Genomic DNA, 26,495 nt, shown 5'->3' on the forward strand with positions numbered 1-26,495 from the left:
ACGAGTTGATGGGTGCAGCACACCAACATGGCACAAGTATACATATGTAACAAACCTGCACGTTATGCACATGTACCCTAGAACTTAAAAGTATACTAATAATTTTAAAAAGAAGAAGAAGAGAATGCAAAAAAATAAAAATAAAAACAAAAATAAAAAATCAGAGTGGACTACTTAGTAGGCTGTAAGAAATTTGGTTCTATTATTTTAAACTACTACACTGAACTTTCTCAGTCACCTAACTTATCCAAAATAGAAACTAAATTCGATTTCTTTGTATCTTCAAATTTGAAAGGACTTTCTGCTTTTCTTGATTCAAAAATGTGTTCAAATATATAAAATTAGGAAAAGAAGAAACAGATTAAACAGAAATTCAATTAATTTAAGAAGTGATTATAATGATACATTTATAATTCTTTCACTTTTGCTTAACTTTATGTTAAAATCATCACATCTTAGAAAGAAAACATCTATAAATATTTTATTAGTATTTTCTGGACTCTGGATTTGTTTCCAAAGACATTCTTTAACTGGCTGTACTTATCAGCTCCCTAAAGGTCCTGTCCCAATGATGTAATATCACATTTTTAACTTGTCTGCCTATTCATTTTTGTATGTTTGCTGTCTCCCACTCACTACTCCCAACTATAATGTGAGCTCTGTGACCACATGAGCTCTGGTCGTCACGATCACCCTCATGATTAGCAGAGTCTTAGTCACTTCCCTGTATCATCAGGGTTTGTGTAGGCATTTAGTAATATACACATTCATTGAATAAATACATAAAATACTTGCCTGAACTAGAGCAAATAATTTTTTCTCTCTTGGCTTCAATTGTTGCCCCTCTAAAAATAGAAAAGTTTATCTATTTCCAATTTATTATTATTATTATTTAGAGACAGAGTCTCACTCTGTCACCCAGGCTGGAGTATAGTGGCGTGATCTCAGCTCACCGCAACCTCCATCTCCTAGGTTCAAGCGATTCTCCCACCTCAGCTTCCCGAGTACCATATGGGCCAGGCTGGTCACAAACTCCCGACCTCTGGTGACCCACCCGCCTTACCCTCCAAAAGTACTAGGATTACAGGCATGAGCCATCGCACGCAGCCTATTTCAATGTTTTTTAAAAATGTGTTTCTCCAAATCACAAGGTTCATTAGAGCTCTCTCAGAGTGTGAAAGGGGAAACCAAAACAAGCAGGCTAGGCTGCCTACTGCCCTCTCAGTAGGGCAAATCATTTTTTATCTGTTTTTTTCTTGGGAGTGCATGTTGAGGAAGGAAGATGGTTCTAAGTGAGAGTTTGCTTTAAAAATGTGTACTGCTTTTATGATGTTTTAAAGAAACTTCTAAACTAGATTATTTCCATAAATCTGTCCAGAGTCCAGCTCTGATTTACAGATGATGTTCATAGGTATGTTTTTGTTATTGTTGTTGTTTAATTTCACATGCTTGGAAAAACACTGAAAGAAATAATTATCCTCTCTGATACTGTATAAACTTTAACCTAGAAGTGATAGCACATGTGTCTTATCAAAAGACAAAAATGCCCTGTGTATCTGGACCAGTCTGTGGACATTTTACACGGTACCGAAGTACCCATTGTTGATTTCCGGCTGGTGCTCAGGTCTGCTACTTCTTTGCCTGCTTGCCCAATTCAGATCAAATATTGAAACAACCACCCAGTGATAAGAATCAAGTAGAAATACTGTATCTAGAGCAGCTATTCAGTACTTGTTGAGAAACTAAGAAAAATGCTCAGCTATCTTTGATCTTAGTAAGAGTAACCTTGCAGTAGAGTGCCTGCTGAATTCATACTATTTCTGTTCTTACAATGGCGACTTGACTTCAATTACTACTATTGTTGTTATGATTATTATACATTTATTCTAATTTTTATTACAGTAGTTGTTTCACTGATGCTTTTGACAATGACATGAAACTAACTGAAGGTACAGGACTTGAATATCCTTGAAACCAGTTTTGTCTTAAACAGTTGAGAAGGTGCTCTCCCATTTTTCTTAATTGTTTTGTCAAACTGAGCATGTGGGCTAAATAGTATAAAATAAGTAATACTTTTAATTTAGCAGGTATTTGGATTGAGGAAAGTTGAAGTTTTTCATTGGGTTTCATATTTGCCAAATATATTTCAAAAATATTTGGCAAAACATTTTTGGTAAAATGAGTCACGCACCAAAAATATTTATGAAATCTGGAACAATCTGAGCTAGTATTCAAACTGCCTATTTTTGTGAATACCAAGAACAACAACTATTATCACTGAGCAGATATTAATATCACACATTAATTAGGTACTGTTCTAAATTACATCATTTAATTATCACAGTAACCTTGTCAATTGAGTATCATTAGGTACTATTGAGACTCAGAGAAGTTAAGTCAGAGACCAAAAGTCACATAGCCTTTAAATGGTCCAACCATGTTTCCAACTCAGATATAGCCAACTCCTTAGCCTATTCTTTGCCTATATTTCAAGGCCTTAAAACTGATACCTGAATTTTTTAATCGACACAGGCATTACCAGTCCAAGAAAGAGAAACAGAACTGGTAATGAGACGTCCTGAAGCAGAATTTACCATGTAAAAACAGGAGACTTTCTCTTGCTGAATTCCCTATTTATACCTTTCCAGAATTCTTGGGAAAGAAAACAAGCGAAATTCATCAAAAATGTACCATCTCATTACTCTATTTTCCCAATATGTGAAAATAAAAAATCATTACAAAGTAATTAGAAAAGCACTACAATAAGCCAGTTAATTTCTTCTGTTGCTAATTGAAATCAAGAAAACAAGAAAAAAAAGTAAAGCATAAAAATAAGAAGATGAGTTAAGCATTATTGAATTTATCCAACATAAAATACTAACATAGAGGAAAATACTATTTTAGGAACAGTATTAGTATCCTTCTAAAGATAGAGCATGTAAATATTTGATTCATAATTCAAATGAATGATTTTTAAATTCTGGTTGAGTTAATGCCATTTTCTAAGAAATGTGAACAGTAAATACTTGTTCTTTTTTTCTGGTCAGAAACAAAGAAACTTGCTAACCAATTAATTCCAAAGCAATTTCAGTTATCTGCCTTTTAAGCACGATCATCCAACCTCTACTGATGATTTCAGAGACAAAGAAGAGTCTCATTAAGGCAAAGCTCTTAAAACTTTTCTTAAAGGATAATTATGAAGGGAGAATCTCATAAGAACACAAGAACCTAATGGTCCAATGTGAAAAGACTTTTTTCTAAAGAGGAGCAAAAATGAAAATAACAATAGGAATAAAAGCCACCCATAGATTGTTATAGGTTATGTTAACTTTGGTAGATATTGCCATCTTTTTGCATTATTGCTTTAATTGCTTATATCTTAAGTAAGACTGGGTTTTAGAGTCTGACTGTTTTTTGCACCAACATTGTTAGTAGCAGCCAATCTAAACTTCTTACAACAGGATTTTGAAAATTCTTTAGAGATAAATGCTTGAATTACTTAACTAAATAGAATCTCTCTCTCAATCTCACCCCCCCACCCCAACACACACACACACACACACACACACACACACAGACATACACACACACACACACACACACACCATTTTTTTCTTACATTTATAATTTATTCCCCCGAGATGAAAAATAACATGGCTTATCAGATAGAAAAGTACTTTGTGGGATGATTCTTAGCTAATGCAACTTTACCAATGATGGGGGTTCAACAACTAAGTTAACTTAGTTATGCAATTATTTTTAAAAAGTAATAATTCCACCAAATTTTTCCCCTTGATCTGAATCCTCAAATCACGATATGATAGAGAAACTCTAGTATTCTCTTAGAGTCTTTCAAAATTATCAGATATAATTAATTTAAATCAGTTTGTAATTAATGTCTACATTAATAAGTAGATTTTAAGTATATGCATGTATGTATAATATGCAAACTCTTCAGAGATTAAAGGAAATAGCATGTGAAAATGTAATTTCTTAGGATTCTGTAATTCCCAAGCTATTACTAGGTTAGTTGGGGCTCATACTCCAAAATTTTAATCAATAAATAAAAGAAATTTTAGGAAGACGGGGTTTATTTATTTAGTAGTATTTAATTCATTTATTCAAGAAATATTAACGGCCTACTCTGTCACAAGGAGAAACTATTGAGCCACAAGGATGTAAAACTACAGTCCTGTCCTGAAAGAATTTAAAGTCTAGTAGGAGAAAGATGTTTTAAAAAAATTAAAACACAATTTTTAAAAAACACAAAATAACTGTTAATAAGAACAATGAATAGAGGAAAGCACTTCACCCTTACAGGGGTGGATAATGCGTACCTGCCCAAGCCTGAAATCTAAGGAAGCTTTTTTTAGAAAATGTGCTAAGTTGAACATTAAAAGATACACAGATGTTGTATGGACGCATCATTTCAGACACAGAAGATGGGGGAAGGCAAAAGCATTCTGGCTTGAGAAAGCTGAGAACATTCAAGTTACCAAAGGTAGTACTTTATGTTTGGGCTGGAAGAACATGATTGGAAATAAGAGACAAGACTTAAAGACCCGAGAGAGACAAATCATGAAGTGCTCTGTTTGTTATACTAAGGATTTTCTATTTTATCCCGAAGGCTAGGTTATTTTAATCCCTAGAATTAGATTTCATTAGACTAAGTAAAAAAGGAAGGGAGGGTGGGAAAAAATTCACAGGTAACGGGAAAACTGAGTACCAGAAATGAAGGCCTCAGTTAAACTCTGTCAGCAAAGACAGAAAGAAGAAACTAGATTTGAGAGCTATTTTCAAGGTAAACATAATAGGACATGGTAGAAAACTTGATGTTGGGGATGAAGGTGAGAGAAGTGCCAAGGATAACGGCCTCATTTTTAGTTAGGGTGATGGAAGGCTAGCCATCTTCTTCATGGAGATAAGTAATTCAGGTGAAGAAGCAGGTATTGGGGAGAATGATGATGAAATCAGACATGTTAAGGTTAAAATGCCTTAGGAAAATTTAAGTGTGCTATCTTATAAATAGATGAACATAGCCTGGATTGAAAAAAAAAAAAAAGAGTTCTAAGTTGGAAACTGTATCAGTCTGCTAGGGTTTCCTAGAATACCACAGATTGGGTGACTGAAACAACAGAAATGTATTTTCTCACAGTTCTGGAAGCTGGAATTTCAAGATCAAGGTGCCAGCAAGCTTGCTTTCTGGTGAGGCCTCTCTTTCCTGGCTTGTAGACAGACACCTTCTCCTTGCGTCCTCACATGGCCTTTCTCTGTGCGCATGTGCTCTCCTGCTCTCTCCCAGTGCTCATGAGGACACCAGCCCTATGGGATTAGGTCCCCAGTCTTATGACCTCATTTAACCTTAATTACCTTCTTAAAGGCCCTGTCTCTATATTCAGTCACCTTGGGAGTTAGGGCTTTGGCATATGAGTTTTGGGAGAGGACATAATTCAGTCCAAAACAAAAGCATTGATTAAATGACAGGACAGACATGATTATCATCATTTCACAAATGGAAAGGCTGGGGTTGGAACTGTTAAATTGCTTGTGCAGTTACAGAGACAGCATTTGAAATGAAGTGATAGAGTGAACAGGACAAGTATCCCTGCCTATAAGGTACAACCTGAACAACAATAGCAACAACAGCATAACACAAGTCAACAGAAAATTAGCACAAGGATAGGTAAATTACACAACATAAGTCAACAGAAAATTAGCCAAGTAGGTTGTGGAGGCCTCAAAGAACAACACTAATTTCTTACTGAGTTTCCAAAATGAATGGGATTAAATGGTGCCAGCCAGCTTCAGAGGACAAGTTCTCTCATGACAATGAACGAGAATTTGCAGACATTTTCTCAGGACATCAAACACAACTCCAGATCTTATGGATAATGTCCCAGGGAACCTTTAATACCTTTACAGAATGAGCCTCACTGTTTGTAACTCTGAAGAATGAAGGGAGAAGCACCTGCCCCAGCTGTGATTTGAAGCTGAGGTTCCAGGAAAACTAGGTATTTCAAAGCCAGCTTCAGCTTGCACCTATATACCTGCGTCTCCGGCTGTGTTCAAACACATGAATTGTTCACTGCGCAATATGATGATTATCCAGCTTTCACCAGAGGGCTGTGCAAGAACAAAAGGCTCAGGGGTAAAGGAGAATTTTATTATTAGTTTGCTATTCTTATGAAACATTCATATAGCAAAGGAATTGCCTTGCTGTTAAAAGAAATTTTGTTAAGGAAACTTTATGAAAAAGATGCTTACATTGCCTTTAAAGTAACTATACAGGTATTTAGAAGAAAAAATAGAATTTTATTTAAAAAAGGACTGAGTTGGGCATTGAGTTCAGAACCACATTTTCAGAGAGTAAGGAAAACTGTAGACACTTATTGAACTAACTTAAAATTCCATGAGCATGGATTCCAGCATTAATTATATGTCAAGCAAAATGTATTTTACTATGGCACATGTGCTGATGTTGGAGACTTCCCATTTCTTCTCTGCTACATTTTGAGTTATTTTGAACCCCAGGCCCAATTAAAATGGGTAGTACAAGCACATCTGTTGAATGTGCACAGTTCATCAGGATTCTTAGGTTCCCAAATGCAATCAGGGTGTTACTTTCAATGTGGCCTCTTCTCCCATCTACTCTCCCAATGCCACCCACTGCCATTTGTCTAAACAAACCAAGGAAGCCAGACCCTTTGAAATTGTGATGTTAGTCCCACTTTCTCAAGTGAAGAAGGGGTGGAGGAGAAGTGAGTCAGGTGTATGATTTGCATCATCAGAACAGATTCCACAGTTCTATTATTTTTGTAGGCTGTGTAAGGGAGAGAGAAGTGTCCCTGCTTATCAGTATTTCACACAAAGTTATATTTAAGGCTGGGCATGGTGGCTCATGCCTGAAATCCTAACACTTTGGGAGGCCAAGGCCAGATTGTTTGAGCCCAAGAGTTCCACACCAGCCTGGGCAACACAGGGAGACCCTACCTCTACAAAAAATTTAAAAATTAGCCAGACATGGTGGTGCATGCCTGTGGTCCCAGTTACTCAGGAGGTTGAGGTGGGAGGTTCAGTTGAGCCTATGAAGTAAAGGCTGCAGTTAGCCATGCTCACACCAGTGCACTCCAGTGTGGGTAACAGAGTGAGAGCCTGTCTCAAAAAAATACATATATATATACACACACACACACACACACATATTATACATATATACATATATATAAAAATATATCAATGTATGTATGTATAAAATACACACACACATGCACACACACACACACATATACATACATATAAAGTTGGAATGAAGCCTTTGGAAAGAAAGAAGGCAACCTGGAGAACATGAGACTTCTGAGTGTTAGGAACCAGGAAGCAAGAGAAAAAGATGAAAGAAAAACAGGGCAGGAAGGTGGCAGAAGATAATTCCTCGATTGCATGAGTCTCGGGCTAACCCCTCAGCTGGTATCCATGTTAAGACATCAGGAGGTGGCACAGCACAAGGCTGAAGAGCAAGGGCTGAGGAGTCAGACACGCTTGGATCTGAAGCCTCATTCCACTGGGTGGATGACTTTGGGCAATTTATTCCACCTCCATGAATCACAGTATCCTCATCTGTGAGAAGGAGGAAATCAGATGACCTGGAGCTGAGGTAAGGAGTGACTAAAACAGCCACGCAAAATGCTCGGAAACACCTGGCACAGAGTAAATGCTTGATAACTTCATAAAAGAATAAAATTACAGAGCCCTGGAACTGGAAGGCAGCTTACTAAACCTCACCAATGCCAACATTTGACAGAGGAGGAAGGTGAAGAACCAGAGCATGCAGGTTCTTGCCAGAGTTGGTGAAAGTAGAAAACAGTCTTTCAAATCATGTTTCAATGGATTTTAGAACACAGAATATGGTGCTTTGCAAGGAGCCCTGAGTTGTCCAGAACGCTAGGCTCTTGTCATAGGTCTTTGGCCAAGTTTCTCTATCACTCAGTGTCCTCACCTAATAAATGTAAGGGTGGGAGAAATTACCTCAAAGTATTGTTCAGCTCCATGCTCTTGTAATATTCTTCCACTGAGAATATGAGTAAAATTACACTCAGGGAATGTGTTCAGCTGGAGTGGGAAGGACAGGGACTATTTGGAAGCTCAGGATGCCACAGAAGAGAACAGAACAAGGTGAAGATTTTGACAAAGGAAAAGTGGCTGGAGCTAAGGCTTTCTTGGGGATCAGGAAAGGAGAAAACCAGAATGAGCAAAAAGGGAAGTGGGATACAGAAGGGCCTCATAGATAGCTGTGTCTTCCAAAGTGTGCCCAGGGCTAAAATTCCACCTGTTTCTTTTGTTTTTATAATTAACAAGCACATATGGAGTGTAGTGGTGGAGGGAGAGGGGGGTTACTATTAAGCTATTCATGGCAAAGTGCTTAATTTAGAAAAATGATAAATAAAATAACTTTACACTAAAGCAGTAAGTGTATTTTGTAATGCAAAGAGGACAGTTCCTTCTCTTAAACCCCATTATTTGATAAATTTAACATGTGAACATGTTACATGTTAACATGTGAGTAGGCTGGAACATGTGACCATATGTTACATGTTAACATATGAATAGGCTGGAAGGAGTTTTATGTATTTACATGTAGGCTTGAGGTAGGAGACAAGACTTAACTCCAGAGGTGGGGCTCAGACACTGGACCAAGTTGAGGACTAGCTAAAACAAGAATGGGGCAGAAGAAGCTTTCTGTAATTGTGTGTGCCATGTCAATTTGCCATTGCCATGACAACACCCAAATGTTACTGCTCCTTTCCATGGCAACAACCCAATGACCTGAAAGTGACCATACCACTTCTAAAAATTTCTGCATAATTCACCCCTTAATTTGCGTATAATTAAAGGTGGATATAAATACGACTGCAAAACTGCCTCTGAGCTGCTACTCTGGGCTCACTGCGTACGAGTAGCCCTGCTCTGTGAGGAGCAATACCTCTGCTGGTGCTCTACATTGCTGCTTCGATAAAAGTTGCTAACACCTCTGGGTCACCCTTGAATTTATTTTTTTTTTTTTTATTTTTTTTTTTGAGACGGAATCTCACTGTATCACCAGACTGGAGTGCAGTGGCACAATCTCGGCTCACTGCAACCTCTGTCTCCCAGGCTCAAGCAATTCTCCTGCCTCAGCCTCCTGAGTAGCTTGGACTACAGGTGCCCGCCACCATGTCCAGCCAATTTTTTGTGTGTTTTTAATAGAGACAGGGTTTCACCATGTTGGCCAGGATGGTCTTGATCTCTTGAGCTCATGATCAGCCCACCTCGGCCTCCCAAAGTGCTGGGTTTACAGGCATGAGCCACTGCACCTGGCCTGACTTCTTCCCTGTGTGAAGCCAAGATCCCTGCCAGATTAAACCCCAATTTGGGGGCTCATGTATCCTGCATCAGGCTCCTGGGTTGACCATGTTTTTCTGTGAGATGAATGCAAGGAGCTCTGATTTCTTATTACAGGAGCAGGAAACTTCAGGGAAACTTATCTGCTCAACATAGTTTTTTCCCTCCATAGCTACCAGCTGACCCTGCGTGCAACACTGCTTTGTAACAGTATTCGTCATTGTAGGTGTTTGCACAAACAGATATCATCTATGACTAATTTTAAGCTTATCATTAAATATGTGACTGACCATAACTGTTAAGGATTTTACTAAATATCATGACAAACAACTAATTATGATATAAATATATACCTATATACTCATATATATGCAGTGTTAATAACCTATTGCTAAAGACACAAGGTTTTTTTTAAATACAATTCATTGCTTAGCCATGCTCATCCACAAATGAAACCAAACAAAATAAGCCCTGATCTGGAGCAGTAAGTGGTGGCGAGGGAATAAAGAGAGGCAAAGAGAACGATCTCAGCCTAACTCTCAAGAGTTTTGGGTCAAGGTTCCCCAAAGTCCGACTGCCCCAGAATAAGATCCCCCTTATTCTGCATCTTAGGGTTTTCTCGCCTGAAATGCAATCAGGACATTTCCTGAAGCTGCACTTCTTTCTGACTCTTAGGTTTTTAACTGTCTCAGCTAGTTTTTATTAAACCGATTGAGTATAGTACGTCTCAAAACTTTTAACGATTTTAAAAATACTACCTTTTCCCTTTCACATTCCCTAATTAAAACCAGGCTAGATTCTATCGTTTCCTTGTATATACTTTTAGACAACAAAAAATCTTCAACCCATCTTGTCCAATTTAAAACTTCATTTTCTCCTCTAACTTGACAGATACCTCACCCACCCCATCCACCTCCCACCCTCGCACCCCTAGACTCCAGTACTAGCCAAGATCTAGCTTGGGAATAGAAGATATGATCTATTATTTCACTCTTCTTCTCTTTCTCTTTTGGCTGTACCTTTTCTTAGCTATGAGTGGGAGGAAAAGAGAAAGAGAAAAGTGACCCTCACACTTGATAGGGCAAGTGATTGCAGTCCCCTCTCTGTGAGCTCAAATCCTCCACCAAGGCCCCTGTGGCTTCGCGGTCAAAGCTGGTTACCTTGGGGTTACCATGGGTGAGTTCTTTGGGAAGCCTTGGAGAACCTCCCCACCAGGAGATCTGGCTCTGGCTCAACCTCTACCTATACAAAGAGTGGATCACATATAACTACCTTTTGTGAGTTTATTTAAACCTTGAGTAACATCCACCCCACAAACCCCTGTTTTGTCAAACTGCAGGGGTGCAGGAATGCAGGTTGCTCCTTTGCCACGCCTTTGCTCCATCCTGGTCTTGCTTTTTCTTCATGTTCACAGAAGCCTAGGGAAAATCAACAAACTCTCTTTCAGAGCAGAAGTCTACACTGGGGTAACAGTCTCTTACTGCATACACTCAAATCACTATAAATGGCTCAATTTGAGCTTCCTTCCCCACTGGACTTGGAAAGGTTAAGTGGACATTGTGGACTCACTCTATTCCTCACTGGGCTAATGACTCATGACTCTCAAACACCCCCACCTGTAAATATATGGAGGAGATAATGCTTGTTGTACCATAGCCATTTTATCCATTTCCTGATAAGCCTTGAAGAGTTATCTGACCCCCAATTGGTTTTTCGTTTACTTGCTTTTGTCTTCTTGTTGTCAATTTTTGCCACCCTTTTGAAATAGAGGGTAACTATTATCTCTTCACTCTTAGGTCTTGGTAGCCAACTCCAGGGCAACAAGGGAAAGTAACACTCAATATGCTAATACAGATGCTTCCTCATCCAAAGCCATTGGCCCCTTTTCAGCCATTTCAGTCCTCAGATATTACCAATAGGGTAGAGCTGAAGTTTTTAGTTCCCAAGAACAGCCACATGTACCGTCTCCTTCACTGCCCTCAGCCATCAGACCCTTTGTTTCTCCCTGTGTTATGTAAGCCCTAAAAAAGTTTGTTTGCCACTTATTACTACAACATTTTCACTCAGAGAGCATCTCCTATCAGATACTCAGACATGTGGCTAGACAAAGCAACAGATGGTACATAGGCCTATTCACACTTTTAAATGAGTCAAGAAGTATGTTAGTAGTAATAAAATAACAATAAAATTTTAGCAATGTCACAGAATATACATGTCCAAATAAGCTGGATCAAATCATTTTTGGAATACCTTTTGGGACATTTTATGATCCATGAAAAAAGACATGTTAATTACTTTTACAGTTTTTTGATCTGAAATATTGTACTCAAATTGACTATTCATCTAATTCACCAGACTTGGCTCCAGATGACTTTTATTTATTTTCAGTAATTAGATTTGCCCCAAAATATCCTCAGGGATACCCCCCGAGAATGTTTAAAAAAATGTGCTTTCCATTCTAAAGGCAACTCAAACAAACAAGTGGAAAAAGAAAAGAAAGACAAAGAAAGTTGGCATATTCATTAGTTTTTACCATAGCAACAAACAGCCCCACAGTTTCAGTGGCTTATGGCAACAAAGTTTATTTCTCATTCATGTAGGACTCAGGCTGCAGACTTGCTGTCGTCCTGCTTGGCTCCACCTGACTCTGTGCATCAATGCTCAGCTTGACTCCACATTGTCTTCTCATTCCAGGACTAAAGGAACAGCCCCTTACCGGGACATGCTGTTCTCCCGGAAGAAAGCAGAAGCCAAATTAAACCAAACCAGAGGCCAGACCAAATCACAATAACCCATGTAAAGCGTCTCCGTGGTCATGAGTATAGTTTGCATCCAGTCACATTCTGCTGACCAAAGCGAATCACATGACCAACCTGACAAGGGATAAAAAAGTAAATTCTACCTACAGGAAGGTACTGGAAGCCACATGACAAAGAGTCTAGATGTATAATCTTCTACAGAGGAGAAAACATGGAGCTGGGAACAATAATGAAATCTACCACACGGTGTGGGAACAGTGGGAACATCATGAGTATATAACATTCCAAAGAGACTGCTTTGGAAATTATCAGAATGATTAACCTCATAAATTATGGTAGGGGTATAAACCAAGTCAGCTTCATGCCTTATGGGCTCCTGTCATAAATTTAAGGTTCTAAAAATATATACAACATCTAGGGTATTGTTTTAATCATTTTCTGAACTCGTTTCCTTTGTGAATAGTTTTATATTTGAGTTGTTACGAAGTAGTTTATTGATAAACATATATTGCAGAATACTGACTGGAAAGTGCATATCTGCAGACTTGCCCTATATAATGCTCTTTATATGCAAAAGTCAACAGTTAGTGCTGCTATTTCTGAAAGAGCAAATCAATATTCTAAAAATGGGCTAGTCAGAAAAAATTATCTTTGCAAGGATTGTATAACGTATCAAGTTCCTCCGTTGAGGAAAATACTAAATAAATCTCTTAGCCACTAAGAGGTAAAATAAAGTTGCTAATGCTAAATAGGCATGCTTTTCATTTCTTAGCCACACTATTAAAATCTTAAAATTAACAATTATATTTTAGGTATTGAATTGTAGTCTTTATTTGTCCCAGAGTCCTAAATACACTTGAAAAAGTCATATTCTGGAAGCCACCTGTGCTCACTAAAAATCTGTCTCCTGATCCACATACCTCAGCCCAAACAAAGTAGCAAAATATACAAGATGAAATGGGAAGGGGAAGCCCTGGAGTGATCTGAAATCACTCATCTCTATCATGTAGCTCAATTCTTTTCTGTTACTGGATGTTGTTTCCCCTCTTGACCCACAGAAAATACACAAGTGAGTAAAATTCTAGGACAGTCCCTGAGATGTGCAATATCCTGCTGTTGAAAACTAAAATTAAGACCTGGATTGAAGGAGTTTATGAGGCAAAGAGGGGTGGCATGGTGTGATTACTCTGTTCTGTCCTGCTGGTAGACTGATGGAATATGAACTATTTGTACTTTTCCTGCGGCTCTAGCAAGTCCCTCATCATGTGACCAGAAGCAACTACATGCATGAAGAAATGTAGAAAAGTTCTAATTTTCAAGAAAATCTCCATTCTATGCTAGCTGAGGTTGGTGACTATCTCTGTATTTCTGAGTCCATTATAATTCACTTCACTTAAATACCTCCGTGACATCCTATAAAAAATTTGCTCAGTCACCTGGATTATGTTTCTTTCCCTCTTCCTTACTGCCTACCACACTTAATACTGTCAAAATCTTCTTTAATCATCTAGATTTTATGCATTCATCCTCATTTTAATGTTGTCATAACTTACACTTTATGAAGCATTAAGGTATGTGTACAAAATAATACCAAATTGAATCACAGCTGGATATTGCAGACATTAGGGTAAACAGGTCTCTGGCATTTTAAGATTTACCTCACAGTTCGTGCAAAATCACATTGCCTGCATCTTAAAAGCCCAGTCTTTTAATAGCAAGTCTTACTTGATACTTCTCAGTCCCTTGACCTTAAACTTTTTATTTTTAAACATTTTTGGCATAAGCAATATTGCCTCTCCCAGGTTACGGCATCTTTTGAAAAGGATTTCTGTAATCCTTAAAAAAGAGTGGCCAGCTATTTTCTACAATCTTATAGACAGAGGCAATAGATAAAAACTGCAATATTTAGGATTTACTGCTTCCTTATAGTGAAAGTCACTGACACAGAACTGAGTAACCTTCCAACCAAAACTTCGTAGTTCAACCTTTTCCATAGTTGTTTAAAATTAAGGGGCATGTTAATTTCCCTTGTCGTTTAAAGTTTCTGTGCCCGAAAATACAGGAATAGAATAATTGACCTCTCTTGTTCATCTCCAGCACTCTATGATTTCAATTCTGCAGTGTACAAAAACAAACTCTTTACACGTCAAGTAAAAAGCCATGGATCTTGAACCACATCTCACCAGGAGAACATGTAATCTTGGCAGGGATGCAGGGTTTGAATAAGGTATATTCTCCAAGGAAAATAATCACAACTGAATACACTGAGTTTTCTCAGCTTTTATGTTTTTTAGGATGTGGTCACTCTTCCCTGCTCGGTTTTAGGATGTAACTATCCCCTGCTCAGTTTTATTTTGAGCAAGGAATCAAACTGAGTTTTTCCTCCTTGAACCAGCGAGAAGCAAATACATTGCTCATAAGAGAACAAGTTCATTTCAATAGAATAAAGAATAAGAGTATTATATGTACAAATTAACTAAACAATTCTGACAATCCCTATAACTCCAACCCTAGAATATATTATTTCTTTAATTATTTTGGTAAAAAATTATTGATTTTGTCTGTGCAAAATGACTATTCTTTTTATCATGTATGTAGCAGTTGGATAGTCATAGAGTTATATTTATGTACTAGATCAGTTTAAAAATACTTTAAAAAAGTACTCGGTTTTTTTTTTTTTAAAGTAGTTTTAAACTGATCTAGTACACACTAGAATTAAGAGGACTGAAAGGAGAAAAGATGTGTTGTGAATTGAAATGAAGAAAAGCAGATCTCTTATTGATTCTTCACTCTTGGAATCTCATTAACTATCAGATGGAACTTGATGACTGTCAATGAATAAACAACATTTTCTCCATTCTAGGCTGTTAAACTGCCCAAAGCCACCAAATACAGATTAGTTTGAAATGCACTTATTGTTCCAGCTGGAGGTGGTTAAAAAAATCAGCTTTAGATACAAGAATTTTTTTCTCTCTCTTTCCTTCAGGCTGCTAAAGGATGCAGAAAATGAAGCTTATTTTAAAAGCTGGTATCAGAAGCTACTAGCTGCTCTCCAATTCTGTGCAGGTAAAGCCTTGAGTGATGAGTTTTCCAAGGAGCAGAAACTTATCAAAATTCTGGGAGATATTGGGGAAAAAGTCAAGTCTGCCAATGACCATCAAAGACAGGTTTGTTGAAATATTAATCTTCAGGTAGTAATTCTTTTAACTTTGGTTTACATTAAGTTTTAATTTCATTGTTTACAAAGCAAATTCGTTGACTACACTTAGATATAAGACACTTAAATCAATTACTTTAGTCAAGTTTTTTTGAGATATTAATCTTGAGGTAGTAATTTTTTTTAACTTTGGTTTAAATTAAGTTTTAATTTCATTGTTTACAAAGCAAATTCCTTGACTACACTTAGATGTAAGATACTTAAATCAATTACTTTAGTCAAGTTTTTTTTCCCCCACCTACTGTTCTTAAGTTAATGATAATGTCAATCATCAGGACATGGTTTTTTGACCTAAATAGCCATGTGACACACAAACAGAACCTGAAAAGAAAAGACCAACTTTATAGGCAGTTTGACTAAACAAGCCTGATAAAGTCATCACGTCAATATGGCGGCACAATTCAGACTCATGGAGAAATACATGAGGAGATGTTTTAGGGCACTTTTGTTGTTGTTGCTCAGCAAAGAACATTTTTTACGCAACAAATAAGATGAATTAAATGAAATAAATCAATGGCCTTAAGAATAGTAATACTTTTTATACTAAGATCTATGGATACTAGTCAAAATATGTGCCTCCTTCTCAGTGTTTATAATAATGGACCTGGCTATTATTTTTCTTGGAAGAATATTTGCTCTTTTTAATTATCTGCATCACTAGTTCCCTATACTGATATACACCATTAAGTAGTTTCTCTCAAGTTCAACATTCTAGATGCAGGGAGAGAGCGGACATTCATTCATTGTATTAAGAATATTATTCAATAATAATTGACTACCTACTTTAGACTAGGGGTTAAGGATAGAAAGATGACCAAAACATGAGTTTTGTCCTCAAAGAAACTCAGTTTCTCTCCACTTATAATCTAAAATCAACAAGAATTTTCAACAAAATGATATAAAAATAGTAGTAGGCAAAGTGTCCCAGAATTCTTTCTCAGCCCAGGATTTTTCTTGCTGGAAGTCTCTTCGTTTAGTAGAAGTGCCAGAAACTATGCTACTTCACCTTCCTGGGAGAAAATGGAAAATAAAAAAGCAAAAGTTTGGAATTTATTCTTAAATGGGAGGTATATAAACTCCAGTACACAGTGGAGCCTTAAGGCATATAACAGGATAAGCAATGCAAAAAAAAAAAAAAAAAAAAAGTTCTATGATTTTTTAAATGTTACTATAAGTTCTTTAATTATTTTCTAATGGTAGACAAAAAGTTGATGGCAAGTTAAATAAATTGATTTAAAATTTACAGAAGTTTGTGTGAAGGTTTGGTCTTTATCTCTTACGTTTTAAAATCCTTCACATGTTTTTAAAATCCTTCACATGTACATTATAGTTAAATAATTCTGGCACTTTTTTTGATCATTTGCTTCAAGTACCAGAGTGATACTGACATTATTCACTCAGGTAAATATACTTATCTTGCCTTGACTGGCTGCTGTTGTGATAACATCTCTTTACATAGGAAAACAGGAAGAGGAAAAGGAAGAGGTGGGAGAGCCATTTATAATTTCTCACAATTTAAGAAATAATAATTTCTCACGATTTAAGTTACTAATAGCTATTTTTCTACTTTAAAAAGCACTAATTAAGCATAACTATATGAACTGGGAAGAGATTTTACTTAAATGAAGGGAGCATAGAGTCCTCTCCATGATATCCACCTGGTAAACCCAAGTATAGATGAGGCAAAGGAGAACAACCACACACAGAGGGCTGTAATGAATTTTTGTCTTTCCACTTTGCTCTTCTGGATTCTGGGAGCTGTGGATTCTATTATTTGCCAATAAGCCAGGAGTAAAAGCTAAGAAACTCTTGAGAGCTGGGTGAACATTATTAATATGATATCCTTGTCTTCTGCATTGGGCTCAAAAAGTTTCTTTTTTAATTTTCAATTTTAAAATGAGCAAAAAAAAAATTCTACCATAGTTACCTCATGCTAGCAAATAGTAAGTCTTTCTAATTTACTCTTTCTAACTACTTTTTTGTATCCATTAACTATTCCCCCTGCCTCCTGCTGCACTGACGACCCTTCTCAGCCTCTAGTAACCATCCTCCTACTCTCTGTCTCCATGAGTTCAATTGTTTTAAATTTAAACTGTTACAGCTAAGTGAGGACATGTGATATTTGTCTTCCTGTGTCTGGCTTATGTCACATAACATAATGACCTCCAGTTCCAACCATGTTGTTGCAAATGACAGGATCTCATTCTTTTTTATGGTTGGATAGTACTCCATTGTGTATATGTGAAAGTGGACTAAAAGAAGCTTTGTTTGTTTTGTGATGAACTGTTATTATTTCCTATCTCTTTCGTCATAGGATGCACAATTTAAAGGTGTTTTTTGTGATATCTGACCTGCCATGAGTATAGTGGAGTGTAGGAGGGAGGAAATATCAGAAATATAACCATTGACGTCCAGTAAACTATTTGTTCCTGCGTATTATTATTTCTGACAATTATTACACAATTGATTTTTGTCATTGTTGTTACTATTGTAATTTTTTTTGTAAAATGCACTATTACTATTGAGTGTAATTTTGAGAGTCACAAACTCAGATTTCAGAAAATTATCAGAAAAGGATCATGTTAATAATTACATAAAGCAGGGTTGGCTACGCAGGTCAAGTCCAGCCCTTTATGTTTTGTTTAAACAGTACAGTGCTTTGACTGTTTTTTATTTTCAGTTGAATTTGAGGTCCTTTAGAAAGGGCATGCATGCTTTAGTTTCCCATTTCCCCAACATGCCCTATTGTCTTTAGCCCACTGTCTTCTCATGCCTGAATACATCACCTGCCTGACCCCAAAGTCATCCAAGTGTGCAACCCTGAATTCAGGAATTCATTTAATCAATAGAAGAAAATTATAACCTGAAGGAAAAGTCAAGTTCTTTACATTTTCTTAAATCCTTTTTCTAATGATTTTTCACAGGAGGTACTGAAGAAAGAAATTGGCAGACTAGAAGAGTTCTTTCAAGATGTAAATACTTGTCATCTTCCCCTGAACCCTGCCCTGTGTATAAAAGGGATTGATCATGATGTAAGTCAACTTATTCCTCAGATCAATTGAATATTTCTGTTTCGTATAGTTTAGTTCACTGTATATGTTTGAAATGGCAAAAAGAATTCATAAGCTGACATTGCAGTTATTTTAAGGAAAAAGTAATTGAATCCATTTACATTGTGTTTTCCCTTCGATACACTATGACCAGTTGGGATCACATTGGCCTTATCACATGGTTTGTTTATTTGGAAACAAACTATCCATCAATTCAGTGAAAAAAAATAGAGGAGCATAGAGGAACATATCACTGGGTTAATTTCTTGACTCATTAAAAATGATTGATTTGGTGACCCCATGCAGGCTGGGTATTATTTCGTGGTTTATTTAGACTATGTGCATAACCATACCTAGTACAGGAACATTAATCATTAACTACAACATTTCTATTTTGATTCAATTTAAAATTCATTGATTCTAATATGTCAGTATGTCATATAGTTTGTGATTTTACTCACGCCTGGAAAGCCCATCTTGGCATTGTCAGACTCACAACTTCCTAAACCTTCTCTTCCTAATCCTCTGTCATATGGTACCTCTTCAGTCACCCTTCTCTGACTTAGAATCATTCTTTCTCCCTTGTTCCTGATAAGCTTTATTATCTTCCTTCTCAAAAGCCCAAGAGTACAAAAACACTAACAGAGAAAATTATGAATATGTTCGATTTAAAAGTGAAGAGGTTAAGCTACCATGCATGGACAATAAATGTTACTTAACCGAAGTCATAAGACAGTCAAGAAAACAAACCCAATAATTAGGTGAAAAATTAGACCATTATTACCATGAATGTAAAATGTTTTGCTAAAAACTTGATACCATCATCTTTATCACTTTGCCTCAAGTAAGACTTGTTGCAAATTTTTTGATACATTTAATAAATATATTTTGAAACATAACAAAATAAATCTTCAAATTCCTTAAACTGAGATATATCTGTCTGGGCTGAAATCCAAATCGTTACTAATTTTCAAAAAATTGCCCAACTTTTTCATCATCAGCGGCATTCTTGACTAATGCTGAGCATATGTAGGAACTCAGCATTTCAAGGACACTGTACCTTAATGTAGAAAGAACAACAGGGATCACTGAGTCCTCGTGGGTTTTTTTGTTTGTTTGTTTATTTGTTTGTTTGCTTTTGTTTTTGCTTTATTGGCTTGTTGTTTTAAAGAAGAAGAGTTTTTTTTTTTGGTTTTTTTTTGTTTTTTTTTCACTTAAAGTTACATACAAGTTTGGCATGTGCAGGTGCACTGACTGGGCCAGGGGTCAGCTGCCCAGGAGTCACCACCCCTAGTAATGCAGGTGGGACCACACTCCTTCCCTACAGCACCCTACGGTTAGCAGTACTTTTCCTGCAGAAACTGTCCCAAGTAGAGCCACCCTCTGGTTCCATTTACTCTGACTAGCTATGCCTGGCACAGGGTTGGGCACCTATGGGTACAACAATGAACAGGACAGACATGGTCAGGTGATAGCATCTTGGGAAACATTTTAATCTATCCTCCAGTCCCATTGAACAAAGAAGTGAGAAACCTTACAGTTGAAATGAGTATGGAAAATCTCTCTGTTTCAACAGAAACCTTATCAACTACTGGAGAATCCACACTGGGGAGAATCCTTATAAGCATGATGAATATGGCAAGGCCTTCAATCAAAGTAAATGTCTTATTTGACATCAGAGGGTCATATAAAAACTTATTTAAATGGAAGCAGTTTGGAGAAACCATCTATCAGAGCTCTTAATTTGTTGACTATGAGAAAATTCATACCTTTTGAATGCAGTGTAACAAGGCATTTGGTCTGAGTAAATGTCTTATTCTGTGTCAGAGAGTTCACACATGCCAAAAGCCCTATGAATATGATAAGGATAGAAATCTGTAGTCAAAACTCATGCCTCCTTATACACCAGAGAATTCACACTGTTGAGAAACCCTACAAACATAATGAGTATGGGAAGATATTCAGTTATAAGCCAGTCTTGTGGTACATCAGCGAACCCATTGTGGGGAGAAATCTTATAAATGCAATGACAGTGTGAAAGCTGTTATATGATTGTGTGAGCCATTATAGCTCACAAGTGATTGTGCACCAGAGAGTTCACATTGGAAAGCAGCCCTATGAATGGAGTGAGCAGGGGAAAGCCTTTAATCAGCTTCTGTCACCGTCAGTCAACTATACTGGGGAGAAGCACTCAGGTCTGGCTCAATTCGTTTCTTAAAGCGTGGCTCTCAAAGGCAACGAGCAAGGGGCTCAGGTCTGAGCTAAACTGTCTTTATAAGACAAACTCTCAACCTTTGCCTTCCACCCCTACCCACAAACCATTAATCACAATGAGCCATTCCCTATTTTCTTTTAAATCACTAAAGGATGGACCAAGTGGGAGAGTGGGAAGAACTGAATGCAATTCTTCCCCACTACTTAGGGAAAACAAGGACCAGATATTTCATTTACTTACTGGTTTCTTTTTCAACTAATTTTTAGATCTCTGTCATTGATGTGTGCTTCTCAAGGACAGAGATCATATCTTCCTTTCTTCTAGCTTTTCTATCTTATTATACCATCTACATAAAATCCTCCTCTAAGACTCTGACTAATTCTTACGTCTATGGGCATTCCAATCTACTTTCTAACTATCACTCTAATCTAATATCTTATCATTTGCCTTTTTCTATCTAGAAAATCCTTGTTTCTGCCTATTTGTTAATCTATGTCCCTCACAATCTTCAAGATCTAGTTAACCTCGGAAAAATTTTTTCTTAAAATGTGACTTCATTCAATGGTGATAAACTGCCTTGTGAATTATTTTCAACTTAATGTGTGTGCATTTATATATGTACATATATGCATGTATATACGTATATATATAAATGCAATGATTGTGTGAAAGCTGTTAGGGTTGATGTGCGTGTGTGTGTATATATATATACACATATATATAAAACCAAATTTAATAGGCTTTGTGAGGGTAGATATAGTGTTTCTTTTTTAGCATATAATGTGCATACTAGTTGTTGAATACATGTTTTTGACAATTACTCAAATATTTACTGCATGTGAAAACCAAGATGTGAAACAATAAAAGCAGAATATCTCCAGGTGATAGTTACAAAGATAGGCTAAGCCTTGCCTTTAGCCTCCCTGGACTTGGGATAACTCAAAGAGATCCCTGCAAATTCCATGAGCAGAATTTAAAAACCACTGATCTATACTCATTTCTTGCCTAATAGAGAATTTGCTAATTCAATACCATGATATATGGTCACGTGATCCCTAATTAACTGACTTTTGCAACAGAATTTTATTGCTTAACAAGCATCCTCACCCATAAAAATATAAAACATCTATTTTTATTTATAGATAAAACATCTGTATTTATCTATAAAATATCTACTTCTTAACTGACCTATCAACACAAATCTAACCCAATTTCTAACTAAACAAACCCTTGTTTACTGAATCAATTTGAATTTTCAAATTGAAAATAGGAAATACCTATTTTCAATCTCTTAAACTCTTGCTTATGATTCAGTAAGCAAGGGTTTGTGTTTAGTTAAGATATTGGGTTAGATCTGTGTCGATAGGTCAGTTAAGAAATAGCTATTTTCTCTCAGTTTCTACTAATTTCAGACTTCTTGCCGATAATATTGTTCAAGCTGATCTTTCAACATGCATTGGTGTCATATTTTACTAAGTTGATAAATCGAAAGCATCAAGTCTTTTTCCTTTCTTTATATTGAGTTAAGTCTTCAATGTCATCATGAACTCTCTAATAGTCTAAAGACATACAGCTTTTCAATGCTCAGTTGTAAAAAAAATAAAAGGAAAACAGGCCACAAGGAAAGTAGAGTGAAAAGTAGTCAACATCACAAAGCCAAAAATGCAAACGGAATGTGTAATTACAGGAAATGAGAAGACAAAATCTATGTTGTACTGTTATATATAAAAACAAGAAAATGTTCATTAGCTAAAAGATAAAGAAAAATGTAAGGATTTTTCAAAGTAACTGATTAGTGTCAGGTCCTGTAAAAGGTATTTTATATCCATTAGTTCATGTATCTATCACAAAGATGAATGAGGGAGGGGTTACTACCTCCACTTTAAAGCAAATGAGTTATAAAGCTTAGAGTTGAACCCAAGTCTTTCTTAACTCTCTATTTTTCCTTAAAGTATTCTGCAAGGTAGACATAATGGAAAGGAAATAAAGTTTTTAAAATAAAATTTTAACTTCTATTTACTGACCAGCTAGCATAAGCCAATATTCATACACTGCTTAGTTCATTTAAACCTCAAACATATCACTACTGTTATTGAAGAAAAAACGTAGTTGAAGATTTGTAATCTGTCAAAAAGCTAGCTTCTTGGTTTCAAAGTAAAGGCTCCAGTTGATAGACTAAATTTTTAAAAATATGTATGTTTCTGTGTTCCAAAGTATAACAATTATTCATATGTGTTACATTTGTTCATACAACAAAGTCTGCAAGGGGATATGATTTTGGGGAAAAGGTTTGTTTTTTGGGGGTTGGGGGTTGATTTATTTTGCTCACTAGTTTTCCGTTTTTCTTTCCCTATAGGCATGTTCATATTTTACATCTAATGCTTTGCCATTGAAGATTACTTTCATCAATGCTAATCCAATGGGCAAAAACATCAGCCTTATTTTTAAGGTATGCTAGTGCTCTTAAAACATGAATTGATTCCATAGACAGAACTATCGATTTATTACTCACAAAAAGCAATTGTTGTAGCTATTTTCCTCCAGCAACAACACATAGGTTTTTCAGTTATTTTAGAGTCTGCCTTTTTACGGGATTATATGTAGTATGTGCCAAACTTCAATTGGCAATAAATCAAACATTACTGGCTCATAGCCAGGGAGCCTTCAGTGCAAAACCCAAGAGAATATATGTTAATAAATGAAGTGATATGATTGCTTTTAAGTGGCACAGAAAGTTGAATGTGTGGTGAGCCCCAGGAAGAAAGTTTTATGTTGGTCTAGATACTAAATTGGGATCAAAATTAACGGGAACTGAAATGACATAAGTTAATTTACCATTAAATTCTTGCCTGCTAGCACTTGTTGATTTTAGTAGTTTGAGTTATTTTTTCTTTTTAAATAAAAAAGTAAATATGGGTCATTTCAGTCTTCATCATTAATCCCATTGGAAAAAGAGAGAAAAGGTAGTAACAGGTTTATAAGCACGTAGGAAAGAGGGAACAGAGAGGGAGATAAAGGCAAAAAGTAAGAATATGCCAGTCTTCCAGTTTATTTGGCCAATTATTCAGCCAAGCCATGCAACAAGGTCTCAGAGTGAATTTTTGGTGAATTTTCACTGCCTATTTTGGAGGATAATGAGTAGTGTGCCCGTACTTTTGCTTTGTCCTGTCACCTCAAGAGTTAGTGGTCCCACAACACTGTACTTTTGATGAAGGGGAAAAAAGAAAACACAAAATCTTATCTTGGCAGGATTTTCTGTGTATAATTTAGAAAGTGTTTTCAAAACCAAAATTCTTACTTGTTTAAAAGGATATAACTATCCTTCCCCTTTGAACATATGCAATCTCCTTAACCAATACATGACTATCACCACTTTATCATTTCTTATTATTATCAGAAATTATTTTCTCTGAAAACCTTTTAACTATCTTTAAAATAATTTGAGAAATCACTGATTTAAAGTCTAATCAATCATATGGATGCTATTTATACTCCTAATCAAGAAGCTCTTGGTATTCTAACTGCATATCGGTGCATAAATTTATGACACAGCAAATAATGTTTCACTTAGAAAGAGTTCTCTCTTGGCTAAGTTTGAAATTTGAATAAACATTCATCCAGCCTGTCTTTGCCAGACTTTGAATCTGAGACATCGCACGTGGATAATAAATTGAAAATTATTATCAAGGAACAGCATTCCAAGCAGCACCTCTAATTTGATGGTTGAAGCTTCTGTAATTATCTAAAGGGAAGTTCTCATTTAAAAACATTTTTTATCAGAAACACGAGGTACTTTTAGTGCTAATAAAACCATTTAAACCACTCTATGTCAGGATAGAAATGTATCCAAGGAAAAAAGTGACAAGTACTATATTTGACTGCTTTTAATGGAATTCAAGGAAAAACCCAGGGTCTATCATTTTGTTTTTAACAGGCTGGAGATGATCTTCGTCAGGATATGCTTGTTCTGCAGATTATTCAAGTGATGGACAACATTTGGCTGCAAGAAGGCTTGGATATGCAAATGATCATTTATAGATGTCTATCCACAGGAAAAGACCAAGGTCAGTATAGATTAGAAAGTGCATTGGCTCACATTATTTATTTCGTACATTGACTGGTAGTAGGCTACAAAACTTTCTCCAGCTTTCGTTTCAAACTACAAGTTTGAAAATCCAAAGAACTGTACACATTCTTCTTCTTTAAAAAGAATTATTTTCAAAAATGATAAGCCGACAGAATTTATACAAAGCATAATATGCTTTTAGGTATTAATTAGGACCTTCACAATCCAAATGTTAACTGTGATTTTCTTTTAGGTGTCTTTTAAAGTTAGTTTCATTAATAACTTACTGTTATTTTTCTCATTTTGTAATATAAAGCCTACTCATTTTTAAAAGAATACAATTGTTACTTATTAACACAAAATACACTTTTTCAAGTGTTGAAAGGAATTCTGGAAATTCTAAACACATTGTAAACCTTAATTTAATTTCTAAAAGACTTTTGAGTAGATAAAGTATCAACAGTCAATGTTGGTCACACATGTAAATGTTGGACATATATCAGCATTTCTTTTCCTTTATAAAAGGCAAGAAATCAATATGAAAATATAATTATACTTATGCACATTTTCAATGAAAATAATGTCAGTAGATCACCCAAATTATCACTAAAACATCTGAGGTAGAAGTTGCACTTAATTACAATAATGCCAAACTAAAGAAACAACAATATCTAAGATATCTTATAATTTTTTTTACATATAACCATTGCCACTTAGAATTTTATTAAATTAATTGGTGTGAATTATAGCAGATACATGTGCATAAACAAGGGATGAAATCATAGAACTGGAGAGGGGATCTAGACCATGTAGTCATTTTTTTCTTTTTTTAATTCAAGCATAGCTACAATTTAAACCTGTCATCACAAGAGAACTGTCATGCCATGGATCCTCACTTCCTGAAGTCCCACCAGCAGTCTCAATACCCCAGTCAACACTTTAGATTTTAGATGCTAAGTATTAAAAACACCTCCAAATTCACTTGCCACTTAATACCTTACAATGACTGCATTACAAGTCATACTAGCCAATTAATTTGATTCTGATAACAGGGCTACTACTTCCATGCCATGTGTCCCACTCTAAATACTTTCTAAATCTCTAGTTACTACAACAGTCATTTATCCTTGGTACCATGAGATTTTTATTCCTTGCATTTTACCCTACTTTTTCTCACGTAAGTGACCTAATGCTTTCCTGTCCTAAAATGCTGAAATAGAATAATGCTACATAATCCAAGCTGAGATATTTGATGTTACATGAATCACCTTTTCTCTAGAAATTGAATAAATTACTGATCCCAGTGGAATTTTAAAATTTCATCTCATTTCTATTTATAATTATAGAATGTAACCAAGGCTGAATCTTTTAGTTAATAAAATAATTCAGCAGAAATAACTATAGACTTATCCAAAGTTGCAGATGTCGCAAGACAAAGAAGTTATTTTTCTCCTCTGTCTACCAACAAACAACCTCTAATAGCTGTAAGATTTCAGAGGGCATTATACTGTCAAAATAATTCTTCAAGAAAAATAGAGATCATTAAAACAAGTGTCATTTTTAGAAGATTAGGTTGCATTTTTAATCAGGTTCCAAGGCTTATTGAATACCTACTTTTCTCAAGAAATGTCACAACTTTAGATGGGAAATGCATGCTAAAATGAGCTAAATAGAGTTGTGCCCTTGATGAGAGTAAACTCCAGTTTCCATAACTTTATCAATATCATTGTTGAGTATCATTCTCATGGTCACTTTATATGTAATGTCCTAGGAGTTCTGGGAGAAATTTTCAGGGCAAATAAAAATTCTTCAG

At 36.0% G+C, this 26,495-nt stretch overlaps 1 protein-coding gene across 3 annotated transcripts in view; it reads left to right on the plus strand.

Annotated features, from left to right (window-relative positions):
• Nucleotides 1-26,495, plus strand: part of PIK3C2G (phosphatidylinositol-4-phosphate 3-kinase, catalytic subunit type 2 gamma) — a 415,055-nt gene that overhangs the window by 224,038 nt on the left and 164,522 nt on the right. For all 3 annotated transcript variants that reach the window (XM_011975453.1, XM_011975454.1, XM_011975455.1), the window contains 4 exons: nt 15,121-15,301; nt 18,276-18,383; nt 22,973-23,065; nt 24,551-24,680. In XM_011975453.1, coding sequence (XP_011830843.1) covers nt 15,121-15,301; nt 18,276-18,383; nt 22,973-23,065; nt 24,551-24,680 — 512 coding nt within the window. The remainder of the gene's footprint in view (nt 1-15,120; nt 15,302-18,275; nt 18,384-22,972; nt 23,066-24,550; nt 24,681-26,495) is intronic.

This window comes from Mandrillus leucophaeus, unplaced genomic scaffold (genome assembly GCF_000951045.1).
Source record: "Mandrillus leucophaeus isolate KB7577 unplaced genomic scaffold, Mleu.le_1.0 Scaffold156, whole genome shotgun sequence".
Lineage (NCBI taxonomy): Eukaryota > Metazoa > Chordata > Mammalia > Primates > Cercopithecidae > Mandrillus > Mandrillus leucophaeus.